At 48.8% G+C, this 16,840-nt stretch overlaps 2 protein-coding genes across 3 annotated transcripts in view; one reads left to right on the top strand and one right to left on the bottom strand.

Moving 5' to 3' along the window:
• The window catches only part of rasgef1ba (RasGEF domain family, member 1Ba), a 28,319-nt gene extending 16,617 nt beyond the window's left edge, over nt 1–11,702 (top strand). Inside the window, exons 7-14 of the mRNA XM_084440265.1 lie at nt 4–99; nt 238–340; nt 2,342–2,421; nt 3,909–4,004; nt 6,267–6,362; nt 7,053–7,176; nt 7,664–7,736; nt 10,182–11,702. Coding sequence (XP_084296391.1) covers nt 4–99; nt 238–340; nt 2,342–2,421; nt 3,909–4,004; nt 6,267–6,362; nt 7,053–7,176; nt 7,664–7,736; nt 10,182–10,206 — 693 coding nt within the window. The 3' untranslated portion in view covers nt 10,207–11,702. The remainder of the gene's footprint in view (nt 1–3; nt 100–237; nt 341–2,341; nt 2,422–3,908; nt 4,005–6,266; nt 6,363–7,052; nt 7,177–7,663; nt 7,737–10,181) is intronic.
• Nucleotides 11,703–16,325: 4,623 nt separating this feature from the next.
• Nucleotides 16,326–16,840, bottom strand: part of c8g (complement component 8, gamma polypeptide) — a 4,419-nt gene continuing 3,904 nt past the window's right edge. For both annotated transcript variants that reach the window (XM_084440325.1, XM_084440324.1), the window contains exon 7: nt 16,326–16,435. In XM_084440325.1, coding sequence (XP_084296451.1) covers nt 16,416–16,435 — 20 coding nt within the window. In that variant the 3' untranslated portion in view covers nt 16,326–16,415. The remainder of the gene's footprint in view (nt 16,436–16,840) is intronic.

Below are 16,840 nucleotides of genomic sequence, written 5' to 3'. Positions count from 1 at the left end.
CAGAGCTGCTTCAGCGACCACAAGAAGGCTGCTAACCTGGAGGCGTACGTGGACTGGTTCAACAGACTCAGCTACCTGGTCGCCACGGAGATCTGCTTGGTGAGTAGCCACCCTGGAACCAACGCCTCAGATGCGCTAAGCTAGGTTTAGTTTATACATCGATACTGTCGTGAAATAAGTCCAAATATGTGTTTTTTCACCGGGCGGTTTCTTTTGTGCGTTTCTCTCCCCTCGCAGCCCGCGAAGAAGAAGCACCGAGCGCGAGTCATCGAGTTCTTCATCGACGTGGCGCGCGAATGCTTCAACATCGGCAACTTCAACTCCCTCATGGCCATCATTTGTAAGTGGCAGTGTCAAGTGTTTTTTTCTTTCTCCACCCCCCCCCCCGAGACAACTCTCCCTCTCCAGCTCACTCGGCACAAAGAGCTTTCTGTCGACAGGAAATCGGATCAGGGCCGCAAATCTAATTTGTCGCTCAGCGAGACTGTGTACCGTTTTAATCTCTGTAGCTTTAACCTCACATGACATAACGACGATGTATTCATATTTACCGTAAACTGTCACAGTCCTATTCGCCTACTGGTCACCTTTTTCAAAGTGACTCATGAGAATCTTTATCGAAATGTTTAAACGGGTCTGGAAATTAGAACGTTAGACAGAACCAGAAAATAGACGCAAAATGTGTCCTCGAGTTGAAAGTACGCACGGTCACACTGTCCCTCATGGCGCTTTGGCTTCACCTTCTGACCTCCCTCTCCCAAAGAACTCTGGGTAGTTTGGGTCCTTGCCCTGGGCAATTAAGGGGGCCGGTCGAAAGGCTCCAGCGACCCAGAGTTGGAGGTTCGAGTGTCCAGGGAAGAGGGCATCTGTCCGGGCCTCTAGCCGAGGGGACGGGGCAGCTGGGGGAGAGACACTCCCAAATCACCCACACAGCCAGATGGTCAGCAGCGGCCAGCGCAAGCCAATGAGGAGAGCCATAAAGACGGAGAGGGGGCTAGACAGGCACGTCCGGGGGGGGGGGGGGGGGGGGTCAATATAGGAGAGCCAGCTGCCTTTGCCTTTCTCTTTCCCTAGAGAGGGCCAGCACAAATCCCCTCACAAACCAGACCCCCCCCCAGGGACCGGAGGGGAGATGGTATATTCCACATTAAAAAACCAGACCCCAAAGGAACCCTGGGAACTCCTCGCCCCCCCCGGCGCGGTCGGGGGGTTGGCGCGGCTGTTAGCACGGCTGGTGATATCGCGCGTATGCCGAGTAGCATGAGAACGTACTGTAGCGAAGCTAACGTTGTGACAGAGCAAGAGGGTTTGTGTGTGTGTGTGTGTGTGTGTGTGTGTGTGTGTGTCTGTCCCTATGGGGTGACCAGCACACTAACACCTGTCCACACACACACACACAGGCGTCCTTTGTGGGGGAGACGTAGCGGTTTATCAGACGAGACGCGTCGTGTCGGTCGGCACGCCCGCCGGGGTTTCTTGTGAAGCCGTCGGGGGGAAAAGTAGACCTGGAGTGGAAACGTTCAGAATGAGCAGGAAGTGTTGAACAGAAGTGAGACGCTATTAAGGAAATCGTCCGCTGAATTGCTCTCCCAGAAAAGTGGTGCAGCACATCTGGGGGGTCAGCTTGGTTCTTGAGCAGCACACAAAAGGGCACATATCTGACATTTCCCTTGACCAGAGGAAACATAAAAACACACACACACACACACACACACACAGGATTAACATATGGGAGGCAGGGGGTTGTGAGGGGAAGTGAGGCGTGTGTTAACACTATTGTTCCTCTGGTCTTTGCCTGACTGCATCTGAAGAAGGAGAGGAGAGGAGGAGAGGAGAAGATGAGTGTCTCTGGGAGGAGGGGAGAGGGGAGGAGGGGGGAGGAGAGGGGAGGAGGAGAGAGGGGAAGATGAGTGTCTCTGGGAGCAGGGAGGAGGGGAGAGGAGAGAGGAGGGGAGGAGGAGAGAGGGGAAGATGAGTGTCTGGGAGCAGGGAGGAGGGGAGAGGAGAGAGGAGAGGAGGAGTGTCTCTGGGAGCAGGGAGGAGGATCTGTCCGTCTGTGCTGTTGATGCGAGTGTGTCTGGGTGTGACTGTTTCATTCTGTGTGTAGGTGTGTGTGTGTGTGTCTGGCCGTGTGACTGTTTCAGTGTGTGTGTTTGGGTGTGTGTTTCAGTGTGTGTTTGGGTGTGTGTTTCAGTGTGTGTTTGGGTGTGTGTTTCAGTGTGTGTTTGGGTGTGTGTTTCAGTGTGTGTTTGGGTGTGTGTTTCAGTGTGTGTTTGGGTGTGTGTTTCGGCATGTGTGTGTCAGTGTGTCTCACGTCCTCTCTCTGACCTCTGACCCTCAGCTGGGATGAACATGAGCCCCGTGTCCAGACTGAAGAAGACGTGGAGCAAAGTCAAAACCGCCAAGTTTGACATTTTGGAGGTAAGCCCTTTAGCGCCCATAAAGTGTGTGTGTGTGTGTGTGTGTGTGTGTGTGTGAGACCGGGGGTAGGGGGCAGAGTGTGTGCATGGAGGGGGGCGGGTTCTTCTGACAATGAGTGTGTGCGGGCGACACTATGAGGAAGGCAGATGAAAACAAGCCAATCAGAAGGCTTCTAAAAGTGGAAGTGCGCTCGTTGCGTCCGTGGGGGCGGCGCGTACTGCCGAGCGTCCCACATGGATATGACTCACACACAACAACACTGCCTACACAACCAACCCACACAAGAGTGTTTCCCTCTTTAGAAAATCCCACTTGTTCATCATATTATTGACCTAGTTGTTCCACTGAATCCGTTCTGACAACAACTTAGCTGTGGCTGTTCTGCTGCTATACGTCTGATTCGTCCGAAGCCTTTTGAATACCCGTACGGTAAAACCGCACCATTCTCTTCTAACTTCGTCGGTGAGACAGTCATCCCTCTCAAACGCCGCCGTACCAGAGGACACGCCTCCCTCACATGCCTTCCGGTGAGCCGTGTGAACTCGAACGTGTTTGAAGTGCTGCTAGCTCAGCGAATGACTCCAGAGTGTGGGCTCCTCGGGGAGAGAGGGAGGGAGGGAGGGAGAGAGAGAGAGAGAGAGAGAGATCAGCGAATATGACTCCAGTGTGTGGGCTCCTCAGGGAGAGAGAGAGAGAGGGCTCCTCAGGGAGGGAGGGAGGGAGGGAGAGAGAGAGAGAGAGATCAGCGAATATGACTCCAGAGTGTGGGCTCCTGAGAGAGAGAGAGAGAGGGGGAGAGAGAGAGAGATGGGGGGTTCTGGTGGGAGCGGTAGCCCCGGGCGGGGAGCTCTATCTGGGGCTCAGATCTCTCAGCTCCCCCCTGGACAGCCAGGGAGACCCCAGACGTGGAGGGGTGGGTGGGAGGGAGGGAGGGCAGAGCTGAAGGGCCTCTGAGCGAATCCACCAGGGCCCCGCGTCTCATCTGACGGACCCCCTATACACGTCTGATCTGACGGACCCCCTATACACGTCTGATCTGACGGACCCCCTATACACGTCTGATCTGACGGACCCCCTATACGCGTCTCATCTGACGGACCCCCTATACGCGTCTGATCTGACGGACCCCCTATACACGTCTGATCTGACGGACCCCCTATACACGTCTGATCTGACAGACCCCCTATACACGTCTGATCTGACGGCTGACGGAGCGCAGATTAAAGGACCTCAACCAGGCTGGGCCCCTGGTGGTTTTCACCGGTCTCTCTGTCTTGAGAGCTTTCTCCCTCCCTCCCTCCCTCCCTCCCTCTCTCCCTCTCTCCCTCCCTCCCTCCCTCCCTCCCTCCCTCCCTCCCCCTCTCAAGCAATTATTATCTTGTCATAATCGTGCAGCCCTAACCTGCAGCCGAACCCACGGATCTGACTCTCCTCCTCTCTCTCTCTCTCTCCTCTCTCTCTCTCTCCCTCTCTCCTTCTCTCCTCAGCACCAGATGGATCCTTCCAGCAACTTCTACAACTACAGAACAGCGCTGAGAGGAGCCACTCAGAGGTCCATCACGGCCAATAGCAGCAGGGAGAAGGTGAGGTTAAAGGTTAAAGGTTAAGGGGAGGGAATGGAACGGAAGTGCGTTTGTGCACCACAGATAGCGTCACACACTGAAGCACTTTGACGGAGTGGCCTCTGACAATTTGAAGAGCGTCTGGTCAAACGGTTACAACATGGCCCGGATGTTGTTTTGTTTTTTCCCTACACCCCAGTTCTGGGAGACCCCGTTTTTTGTACGACGCAATCTGCAATCCGCATTTTCTAAAAACCGTTTTTGAAGTGACGCAAGCTATGCGCTACCGAGCAGGAAGAACTAACGAACGAACGCTCGGTCTCATTTCATACCGATAAACCAGCGGTTAATCTGGACGCAGAAAGGCGGAGGTGGTGTCCACGCCTGTACACAGGACGTACGCGTCCACACTGAGGGAAGGAGAGCGTTCTGTTCCCAGTGAGGAAACCATCCATGCAGCCCTTCATTGTGGCGTACGTGCAGAGGCCCAGTCTCACTGTATGTACACAAAACATAACCTCCAAGGTCTTTAGTCGGGGTTTGAACGTTGCATAATAAGCAGCCGCAGCGCAGCGAGAGGTCAAGACACAAATGGGTCAGACAACATACAGACAGGAGGGACCCGTTTCCTCCCTCTTCTAATAGTTCTGTTCTCTTCTGGAGACTTCTACACACACACACACACACACACACACAAACATGGCCGCCTGCCAGATCACATAATGTTCTCCGCTGCGTTGGAGGCTCCAGCCCTGACCGCGTGTGAACCGGCCAGCCTGTTCCAGCCCAGCGCCAGCGGTCGGCCCGGTTAGCGGTTAGCCTAGCGGTTAGCCTAGCGTGGTCAGCTGAGGGAGGGTAAACAAGGCAGTTTTTTTTCGGGAGATACAGAGTCTACTGTCAACATGGACGAGGTCAGCTGGGGGTTCTGCTCCGTTGGGGAAGGTGGGGGGGTTTGGAAGGGGGTGGGGTTAGTTGTTTGTGTGTGTGTGTGTGTGCGTGCGCTGAAAGGCCCTGGGTAGGCCTCGATAGACAGACAAGCAGAGGTCAGGAGACGGAATGTTCCCAGACACGCTGGAATGTTCTAGATCCTGTGACGACTTCTTCTGGAGGGGGTTTGTTGATGATTCTTGTCATGCAAGGCAGATGTGGACTTTTTTGGGTCCTACGGCAAGCGAGTTGATTCAATAACCCCCCCCCCCCCCCCCCCCCTCGTGTCACCGCAAGGTCGGCCTGACCGAAATAATCCAGCACACGTCGCTGGTCTTTCATTCAATTGGGACGGAGGAACGTTCTGGCGGCCGTTGAGCGGCACGTCGCTGATGAAAGCGGGGCATGATGTCTCACATGCTCGCTCCGCCGCGCTGGAATGTCTTCCAGGGTTCCTGGACCATCCGGCGGCGGCGGCCGAGTCACATGACGCGACGCAGACATCCCGCTCCACGCCCCTTGTTGCCAAAACACGGCCTCCCGGAGAACGAGACGGAACATTCCGGCTCCGAAGCGGCGGTCTGACCTCTCGAACCCAGACCTGGTTTCTACAGGGGGCGGGGGGTGCTTGTTTAGAGGATGTTATCTAACCTACACCCCCCGCTGAGCGCTCGACTTCCCGTGCTCTACTTCTGAGGGCAGGGTCCCCTCACCCCCCCCCCCCCCCGCTAGGTTGGCGTGTTCAGGGCGCAGTTCGTCCCGGGGAGGGGGGGCACGCCCATCTGCCTTCCCCCACACGCGGTTAGGGTTAGGGGGTGTGCCGCTCGGCGTTTCCGGACCACCTGTCCGTCGTCGAGGCCGTTCACTGCCGGCCGTTAGGACGTCCCGTTCGTTTCCTCTTCCTCCGCTGTCCCCTCCGTCGGGCGCCCCCCCCCCCAGATGGGCGTGGTCTTACCGGACGCCTCGCTAGGCTCCCCTCTGCATGTATCCTCTGGAATCCCCCCGCAGACGTCATGAATGTTTGATGTGGGGCAGGGTGGGGATGACAGGGAGGGGAGGTGACTTGGTGACGGCAGCGTCCTGTTTTAGCCACGGTCCATCACTCCCAGATATCCGCCATGTTGATTATCTGTCAACGCCATCTGGGTTCGGGCCAAACGACCTTAATCGACGCTCGGACGCGGTTTCTGAATTATTTACGGGAAACCACCGCCCTTGTTGACTCACTTTTCTTTTTTTGGGGGAGGAATTTTTCTGCGGTATTTTTGTGAGGAATTCATGTTTAAACCACACGGGTGGAAAGTCCCTCCCGAACCGTATGGTGAAATTAAACCCTTTTCACTTTCTGTTCTTCAGATCGTCGTCCCTTTCTTCAGTCTGCTGATCAAAGACATCTACTTCCTCAACGAAGGGTGCTCCAACAGGCTGCAGAACGGACACGTCAACTTTGAGGTGAGTCTGACGCCGGGATCCCCTGAATCTCGTTCAATACGATCATTTGAGACGGTTTCCGAAGTGTCATTGCTAAGGGAGGCGATCGTTGGAGGCGGCTGTAGCTCAGTTGGTAGAGCGGGTCGTTCGAAGATCGAAGGGTCAGTGGTTCGAATCCCAGCTCCGACTGTCCACATGTCGAAGTGTCCTTGAGCAAGACACCTAACCCCAAATTGCTCCCAATGAGCAGGTTAGCACCTTGCATGGCAGCTACCGCCATTGGTGTGTGTGTGTGTGAATGGGTGAATGAGAGGCCATTGTAAAGCGCTTTGAGTGCCGCTAAGGTGGAAAAGCGCTATATAAGTGCAGTCCATTTACCATTTATTTATAGGACATAGTAACCGTTTTATTTACAGGACATAAGCGATGTGTGTCACCAATGTGTCCAGTTTTAGCCAGCTTCCTCTTTGATGGACAGGGAAAGGGGAAGTAGAATGTGCTGATGTCAAGCCTTGGTCTAATTTCCCTAGAATTAATCAGCGTTTGTTGTTGGATACCTCATACAGAGACCGTGTTTACCCATGAGGCAGTGCGTTTAGCCGATGTGTTGTGATGACAGATGGAAGTCACTGTTGGCAAATATCACTTCCCCCCCTCGTCTCTCAGATATCAATGTGGTTGTAATCAAATGGCCTCTTTTTTGTATCACAGAAATTCTGGGAGCTAGCCAAGCAGGTGAGCGAGTTCATGACCTGGAAGAAGGTGGAGTGTCCGTTCGAGAAGGACCGCAAGATCCTGCAGTACCTGCTGACTGCACCCGTGTTCACCGAGGATGGTACGTCCCGAAACGCCGTCCCCCCCTCGTGGGAAACTAAACGTGGGGAAACACCTCCTTCCTCACCTTGTCATCCTCTGTTTTAGTCTTGAGTCTGCACAACTGATATATACTTTATCAAAGGAACCCATTTTCTGTGGAACCAAGGAAGGGGAAGTGGTAGTACTGGGGAATGTTTTGTTGGTGGGACTGGAGTTTTAAAATAGTAGTTTCATAAGGGTGACCCTTGCGCTGGTATTTTTGGATTCTCAATCATAGAAACTGAATCATAAGTCCAGAAAAGGCGGAGCTTAATACAGAATACTAGAGAAGGCAACGTTGCACTACAGTATGTAGACATGTTACAAGGACAACAATCAGATCTGCAAATCTTCAGACAAGCAACAAATTAAACCTGTCAATTCTTAAAAATCAGCTGTGGGTGAAGAGCTGTTGTTTAGATGTGTGTGTGTGTGTGTGTGTGTGTGTGTGTGTGTCTCCCCCCCAGCGCTGTATCTGGCCTCTTATGAGAGCGAGGGTCCTGAGAACAACATGGAGAAGGACAGATGGAAGTCTCTGAGGTGCGTACCCCCGCCCCCCACAGCCCAAACACCCCCCCCCACCTCCCAAACACACACACACCGCGCCCCCCCGGGGGTCAGACCCATTCATCAGTGCTGTCACTCTGCATCCCCCCCGCCAGGCAAGGATATAGGTCACAGACGCACACTGACCGGCCCGCCAGTCAATAACGAACACACACCCACACAGACCTGACACACAATAACGAACACACACCCACACAGACCTGACACACAATAACTAACACACACCCACACAGACCTGACACACAATAACTAACACACACCCACACAGACCTGACACACAATAACTAACACACACCCACACAGACCTGACACACAATAACTAACACACACCCACACAGACCTGACACACAATAACTAACACACACCCACACAGACCTGACACAATAACTAACACACACCCACACAGACCTAACACACACACACACACACCTCATCACGGAATCACAAACACACACAAGCTTCCATCACTCGTTCACATACTCTCTCTCTCTCACACACACACACACTGGTGTCACCATCACACATCTCTTTGGGTGTGTATTACGTGTGCATGTTCCTCTTGATCAAATGGATCAGGACCGGCGGGCTCTGGCCAGGTGGGTCGGGGTTGTGGTTCCAGCTGGGAGCTGAACAAGAGATATTTACCTCGCTGGTGGTGAGCGAGCGTCAGTAACGAGGTCAGGTGACAGAAACCAAGCCAAGGCGGTTTGTTTCTCAGTGATAGAGGACTTCCTGTCCCTCCGTTCCTCACGTTATTCTAACAGCCAGGTTTGAAAGATTCCACCGAAGTGTTGTTGACGAACATCTGAGCAAAATACACATCGACACAATACCACATCTAATAAACAAGATATCGGACAAATATTGCAAACTAACTCACAAACGATAAGATAAACAACACAAACGAGTCACGGAAGGGTCTAGCACAGCCAAGCGAGGGTGAATGTACTTGGTTCGCTGCGCGGTCACGTTTCCTGACCGCGGTCCAACTGGCCCCGCTGGCGTTCCTCCCCCCACTGCTGCTGGGTCTGTCACGATGCTCCAGACCGCCCACGTCAGCGGAACGTGCCGGTAGAACCAAGCCAATGTGCTTGATGAGCATTTCCCCGTCTGTGTAGGGGGGGACTACCCCTCCCCTCGCCTCCACTCAGGGCTTTAATCAGAGACGTGTCACCATTACAGGAGAACGTCACCATTACAGGAGAACGTCACCATTACAGGAGAACTCCCCCCTAGAACAACATTGGGCTCAACAACCAGACATCCATAAGGGAAAATGTGGTTTCCTTGACTATAGTTGCTCCATGTAAACAAAGCATGTTCATGAAGTCTGCACGTCCGGGGTTTTACCGTGTCGAAACGCGTCGACAAATCCCCGGAAGCAAAATAACAATAAAAAATAATATTGTTATTAAAAATAATAACAAATTGCACAGTATTTTGGCATTGTCAGTGTTTTTCTTCAATTGTAAATATAGCTAGATAAAGGGTCTGACAAATGTTCTGAGTGACAAATGTTCGCTCGGGAGATAATGATGGCTACTGATGTTGTTCTGCCGAATTCCGATTGTTCGCCTCCTCCCGATGGCTCAGTTTCGCGCAATGCATGCTGGTCAATTGAGTCTTTCAAAAATAAATCTGTACCCACCACATTCAGTTTAACTTATTACTAAAAATAATTACATTTTCTGGTTTGGTTTAAGTCAGTGGTTCTTAACCTTGTTGGAGGTACTGAACCCCACCAGTTTCATATGCGCATTCACCGAACCCTTAATTGGAAAAATAAAATAAGATTTTTTCAAATTCAAAACATAGGTATATATTTTACTGGTGCACAAAATGAACCGTGCATCAACATCACTGTGTTCAAAGAACAAAACCATCAAAACATGATTTTCACACAAAAACCAAAACATAATAATGAATATTTACTGCAAATCAGTGTGACTTCTGCTGTTGCCTTTCAGAGAGCAGTTCAGAAAGTCGACTACTGAGCGCACCAAATTCCCTGCAGCACAGATAGGCCAAGCGATGTAGCGTGATCACCTGCAGCCAATGATGGCCAAGCGGGGCGTGTCATCACGAATCATATGAGTCGGGTGTGTGACTTGACCTCCGCCGAACCCCTAGGACAGACTCACCGAACCCCTGGGGTTCGATCGAACCCAGGTTAAGAACCACTGGTTTAAGTTCATCGTAAGCAAGAGACATTACATGCGTTTAGAGGCTACAAAATCATAGACTTGAATTCTCCTTTAAGCCAACATGAGTGTCTACAGAGCTTCCTTTTAACCCACCAGGATGTGCAGCTGCCACTCAATATTGACAATAAGCAGTCACAGATGGGAAACATGTCCACACTGGGTTTACGTGATATATTATGAATGAATTACTAATGTGTTGTTTTCATTTTCACAGATCCACTCTGCTGAGTAGAGTATAAAGTTCTGAAGAAACCAGAATGAACCAGAACCCTCTGACGATCCAGCCACACACCCGATGTTGTTGTCCAAATCAAAGTATCCCCGTTTGGATGGGAAACGACAATCTGTATTTGGCTGAAAAGGGGACATTTTGCATCGTCCAGTACTGGATTTGGAAGTGGCCCTCGAGCCTTTCTGCTCTGTGCTGTATATTTCAGGACAGCTGTTTTTTCATCTCTTTGTATGACTTTGTAGTCTTTTTTTAAGAGAAACGCTACGACCATCGCAATGAGAGAACCAAGGGAGATGCCGTTTGTTGTCTGCAGCGGCTGCCGAACCTGACCACAAACAAATCTGTTTTCATTTCCACTGAAGCTAGGAGTTTGTGCTTTACTTTCCACTGAAGCTAGGAGTTTGTGCTTTACTTTCCACTGAAGCTAGGAGTTTGTGCTTTACTTTCCACTGAAGCTAGGAGTTTGTGCTTTACTTTCCACTGAAGCTAGGAGTTTGCTGCTGGTTGGCCAACTCGTTCCTACAGGTAGAACAAACTCTGTGACAAAAAGCCAGCATTTTGTGTACTAGGAACTCTTCTGTTAAACCTAACCTGCAACTTTATTACAAGCTAATTACATTTTGTAGTTTTGTGTATGTTTTATTTTTAGTGTCTTGTTTGTTTCTCTTGTCCTATGTGGTCGACCACCTTTTTTCTGAAATGTTTTTTTGCAGATGTGTGAAATGCACTGGGTGCATTTGTTTAAAAAGATGTCAATTATTTGTCATATAAAGCTTTGTGTAATACTCTAAAAGTAAGAAGCCACACCCCTTAACCTATGGGACGGTCAACTATGAGTCACATGATGGAGGTGATGTGACAATGGGTTCCCCAGGATCCAGATAATCAGTGTTAAAACAGACCCCCCTCTCAAAGGAACCCAGTCAGACATGGAGGACTGTGTGTTCCTCAAGCAAACACCATTAGCCTGTGTGAGAGTGGCATGGAGCTCGCTATTCACCTCCCCTCTTCAACCTAATGATAGTACTGAAATACAATGTGGTTGTACTGCCCCCTTGTGGTTAAGTTATGTATGGCTTGAATCATGAATGAATTGAAGCTGTTGTATGTTTCGTATCACGGTTATTTTCGGCATCTTTGTGTTATTTATGATCCTCTATTTGTGGTTGTTACTTTATTATGCTGATATTTACTATTTTATGTATTGTTTAATTTTGTACTAGGTACATAACACTTATCGGATATCAACCTAACAAATATTTTTTATACAGGTTTGTATGAGAACACTTAAGTTTCAGGGTACTAGCAGCACACACTATGAAGTTCAACACGTTGACGGATGTCTTGCTGGCCTTGTATCTGCTTTCTTTCCCCCCACTGAGAATGATGTTGTGGGTTACTGTGTAAATAAGTAGCTTCTCCTGATTGTTTGTATTGGGTTAAGATGGATAGAAGAATCGTTTATAACTGCGTTAGTTGTTAAGAGAAAATGAAGTGAATAAAGAATGCGTAAGGTGACATAAGCCTGCAGTTTGATCACTTTGGTTCACAACCGAATGTACTTCTCAAGTGCGTGACAAAGACATGCTCACATGAAGCACACATAACTGAAAACTACGGAAGAGCATTAAGGCCAACAGCAGTTGCTTTTTTTTAAGCTTCTGTTTAAAGTCAGAAATTCTGACTTTCTTCTCAGAAGTTATTTCTGCCTTTTTTTCCTCAGAAATTCTGACTTTAATCTCAGAAGTTATTTCTGACTTTTTTCAGACTTTAAACTCAGAAGCTTAAAAAAAATAATAAACTCAGTTGTTGGCCCTAATGCTCTTCCGTAGAAAACTCTCAAATGTCAAAGACATGTCTTTAGTTTTTACCCCTGAAAGCTCTGGTGATACCAGACTAACGGATGAGTCCTCAGCATAGCAATCATTTGGCTCCCTCTACTGGTCAGGATATGAAAATTCACCACCGACGATGGTGGCTCACAATGCTACACAGCACTACACAACACTACTTGACAATGTAACGCACCTGACAAAGATGGAGTCGGGATGTTTGTTCAAACTCTTGCCCTCGGACAAAACCCCATCTCCACCACCACAGCAGGCCAATGCAGACCCCCCAAAACACCCGAGGAACGCATCATCCCAGCCCGATCATCGTCCCCCTGCCCCTCCTCACCCCTCCAGTCTCCTGCACCCCACAGTCACCAGACCCCCCCCCCCCTCCTCAACAACAGATGACCTAGGCTACGGCCCTGAACCCCCCCTCAACAACAGATGACCTCGGCCAGCGCCCTGACCAGCCCGCCCCGGTCAGACCGGCTCCTCGTCCTGCACCCCCACACCTCAGGTCTGGAGGAGCCATTCCAGACCTCACATTCCACACAGTCTGTGCAGTAGACTACTAGTAAGATAGATCAGTCGTCCACCACGCTGGTATGATGTAGGACTCCCAAAGATTCTTTTATTTTACCATTTAGAGCATCTTTCAAATGAGACACATCCCAATTTGTGTTCAGAGTCTAGCTGTGTGTTCAGAGTCTAGCTGTGTGTTCAGAGTAGCTGTGTGTTCAGAGTCTAGCTGTGTGTTCAGAGTCTAGCTGTGTGTTCAGAGTGTGTTCAGAGTCTAGCTGTGTGTTCAGAGTGTGTTCAGAGTCTAGCTGTGTGTTCAGAGTGTGTTCAGAGTCTAGCTGTGTTCAGAGTCTAGCTGTGTGTTCAGAGTCTAGCTGTGTGTTCAGAGTGTGTTCAGAGTGTGTTCAGAGTCTAGCTGTGTGTTCAGAGTGTGTTCAGAGTCTAGCTGTGTGTTCAGAGTCTAGCTGTGTGTTCAGAGTGTGTTCAGAGTCTAGCTGTGTGTTCAGAGTCTAGCTGTGTGTTCAGAGTCTAGCTGTGTGTTCAGAGTCTAGCTGTGTGTTCAGAGTCTAGCTGTCTGTTCAGAGTGTGTTCAGAGTCTAGCTGTGTGTTCAGAGTGTGTTCAGAGTCTAGCTGTGTGTTCAGAGTGTGTTCAGAGTCTAGCTGTGTGTTCAGAGTGTGTTCAGAGTGTGTTCAGGGTCTAGCTGTGTTCAGAGTCTAGTGTCTAATGTCCTGTCCTCGTCTGCTGGGGCTTGAGGAGAGATTCCTTCTCAACTGTGAGCGTCTGAAGTGCTTCACCACAGCTGCCTGCCAGTAAATGTTTCCTCTTTACTGCGTTGTGGTGAGTCGTTGATATCCCAAACTTGCTGAGCTTTTCAAACACGGTCTTCCTCGCTCCTCCGTACTGTAGTATCCTGTTGATGTAGTAAGCAAACGCCGACACCTTGGGGTTCCTTCCTCTCAGCGCTATGGAGGCAGCAGCGCAGGTTTGGAGGGTAGACTGGTTTGTGACGGTGGACAACAGCGAGAAGAGGAATGGAGCCAGACGCTGGAGATCTGACTCCATTTTGGAAAATGAGAAAGCCTTCGAGTCGTCAGGCGAAGAGCGCCAGAGCGCAAAATCTTGATGTGATTGGCAAAGTATCTTGCATTCATTGTCTATGAGAGTGCGCACGCATTCTTTTATTATGTCGGGCAGGACATCGTGTTTCATGATGAGGTTTGCAGCGGTTGACCATTTTCCTTTAGAAATATTCTCCACAATCCCTGCAGCTGACGAGGGGCATTTGACTCGGGTTTGTGTTGAAGGGTACTGGATCATTACCTAGAAGACACAGGGCTTGTTGTTAATTACAGTATGAACTGTGTAACAAAGTTGGTTTATATAGGTCAAGCCTACAAATTGTTGAAGCTTGGTGTAGTCATGGACTCAGACCTGAATTTCAACAGTCACATTACAGCCAAGTACAAAGTCAGCCTACTATCACCTGAAGAATATATCAAAGATTAAAGGATTTATATCTCAGCAGGATCTGGAAAAACCTTCAGTTTTTATGCTCCACATATCTGGAACAAACTTCCAGAAAACTGCAGGTCTGCTGCAACTCTCAGTTCTTTTAAATCAAGACTGAAGACTTTTCTTTTTGCTGCTTTTTATTAAATCAAATAATTATTTATTCATACACTGCACTGTAACTTTTATTCCTGTATTTTATTTTTCCTGTATTTTGTTGTAAATGTCCTTTTTTTGCATTTCGTTTTATATGACCTTTTATGTGTTGCACTTTGTCTTGATGCTTTTAATGTCTCATGTAAAGCACTTTGAATTGCCTTGTTGCTGAAATGTGCTACAAATAAACTTGCCTTGCAAGTCTGATACTTGCAACGTACAAACGTACAAACGCTTAATCTATCTCATCAACTTGCTAGCTTTAATTTGAATGCGAGCTTTTAATGCCCAAAACGTAATAAGCCTAATATTACTGTGTAGCGTAAATTAGCCACGGATACTGATGAAGAAGATATGGAATTAAGTTAGTAAGTTGTCCTGAGCTTGTTTCTAGCTCGTGTGGAGGCAGTGCTCTTGGATGTGGAGGCAGTGCTCTTGGATGTGGAGGCAGTGCTCTTGGATGTGGAGGCAGTGCTCTTAGATGTGGAGGCAGTGCTCTTAGATGTGGAGGCAGTGCTCTTGGATGTGGAGGCAGTGCTCTTGGATGTGGAGGCAGTGCTCTTAGATGTGGAGGCAGTGCTCTTAGATGTGGAGGCAGTGCTCTTGGATGTGGAGGCAGTGCTCTTAGATGTGGAGGCAGTGCTCTTGAATGTAACTGTTAGTGCTCAACTTACCTCTGTCACACTTTGTCGAGGCGGCATAGTGGATTGTTTTAGTGTTTCTGTTGTGGACTGGGGGAGATTAGGGGTTGGATGATGGTTGGATCTCTTCTTTTTCAACTTCCTCTGGGTTTCTGATGTGGTCTCTATTTTCCGTTTTTCACCTGCGACTTGTTCTGCACCGGTTTCTAAACTCGTTTCTTCGGACTCACCGGTTTCTAAGCTCGTTTCTTCGGTCTCACCGGTTTCTAAGCTCGTTTCTTCGGTCTCACCGGTTTCTAAGCTCGTTTCTTCGGACTCACCGGTTTCTAAGCTCGTTTCTTCGGACTCACCGGTTTCTTCGCTCGTTTCTTCGGACTCTGCCCGTTTCCATCTTTGGAGAGTTGATAATGAGTCCTCTATCCTAAGTATGAATCGTACACACTTCATGCAAATTCGAGATGATCTGTTTGCTTGGAGCAGCAGTGTTAGACCAAGGTTATCGAGACGTCTAAAGAGGTCAGTGGGTCCTCCTCGGTCGTGTATTTTCTGGGTGTGACGCAAAGTGCCTCTTAATCGACAGTTCTCTCTGCAAAGACGGCAAAAATCATCCACTTCTGTAGTCCTTGAACACGGCTGTAAATCATCCACTTCCACTTCCACTTCTAGCTCTGCCATAGCCACAGTCCCTGCTAACTGGTTATCTGACCTACTGTATGCTATGTTATCAAATATAACGATTATAAGTACACTCATACCATTGGGAGCGTTGTCCTGCGTAATGCAAACAGCATGGAGCCACAGTGCTACATGCGCACAGTGATGGCGTCACATGTTTTGATATGCTGATTTGCTGAAGGAGCTTGTCTGTCAAGGCAACTACTCCCGCCCACTAAAATCGCTCTGGGCGGTTGGAAGTCCAGATATGGCTCTATTAATGCATCCATGGCCCAGTCCCAATGTCTCACAGACTTTGAGATACACGTCTTGTCATTGAGTCTGATGACTGTGGGAAGGAAGCTTGTGGCGTGTGGACCCGGTCCCGACGGTCTCCTGCCAGAAGGGAGTGGGTCAAAGAGACGGTGACCGGGATGGCAGGGGTCACCATCTTATTGGCCTGTTTTGGCCTGATCTATCTCCTCTCTGCCCTTTGGCGTTGAACTTGGATCAGTTTTTGTTTGTCTTCCAATTTGTTTTTCAATGTTTCATCTCTCATTTCAACTGTAGGCCTACATGCTGACAACATGCATCATGGGGGAGGACCGGGTCATTGCTTTTGATTTCATTTAATTTAGGCCTACTCACTCGTGCATTAGGCTAGGTGACTATAGGCTATGTTTAATTTAATTAAACAAACAATTATTTTGCAAAATGTTAAATTAATTACTACATTTATTCAGTATGAAGCAAAAATGCTACTCAAAGCTTTATATCTAAATTGTAATCTATGAAATGAACCAAAGAACCCATGTTATAGTGGGATTTGTTTATTAGCAAATAAACAATTAGCAAATAACTCATTTGTTGTCCACAGCCATGATTGCATCCCCGAATCTTTTCCTCAGCATACAGGGATGCACTCTGTCAGGAACAGACAATACCAACACTGGTATGAGAGAAACACAACATGCGGTGCCATAATATGAAGTTTAGAATATGACTAAACAGTCAGGCAAAAAGAATTAGCTCTATTATCTAGATGTGAGCTGGGGTCTTTTACTCACGGTTGTGTTAAAGGAGTAGTAAAGAGAGAATGCATGTTTAGCCCTGTTTTAAGGTTACTTATGATATTATACAATGGTTCAGATCAAAACGTTGACAAGACTAGCACTTTTGAGGAAGTCTGATAATTGCTCTACCACCGTTTTGGTCATGCAATGGATGTGGGTGGGCATCTTGAAAAATCATTCAAAAAACATGTTAAACTCTCAATATTCTCACACCACATACCAAAATGTAGGCCTAGATATAACTCCAACATGGTCC

This window comes from Borostomias antarcticus (genome assembly GCF_949987555.1).
Source record: "Borostomias antarcticus genome assembly, chromosome: 6".
Taxonomy (NCBI): domain Eukaryota; kingdom Metazoa; phylum Chordata; class Actinopteri; order Stomiiformes; family Stomiidae; genus Borostomias; species Borostomias antarcticus.
Note: the sequence above shows the minus strand (reverse complement) of the source record. Positions and strands in the feature narration are given on the sequence as shown.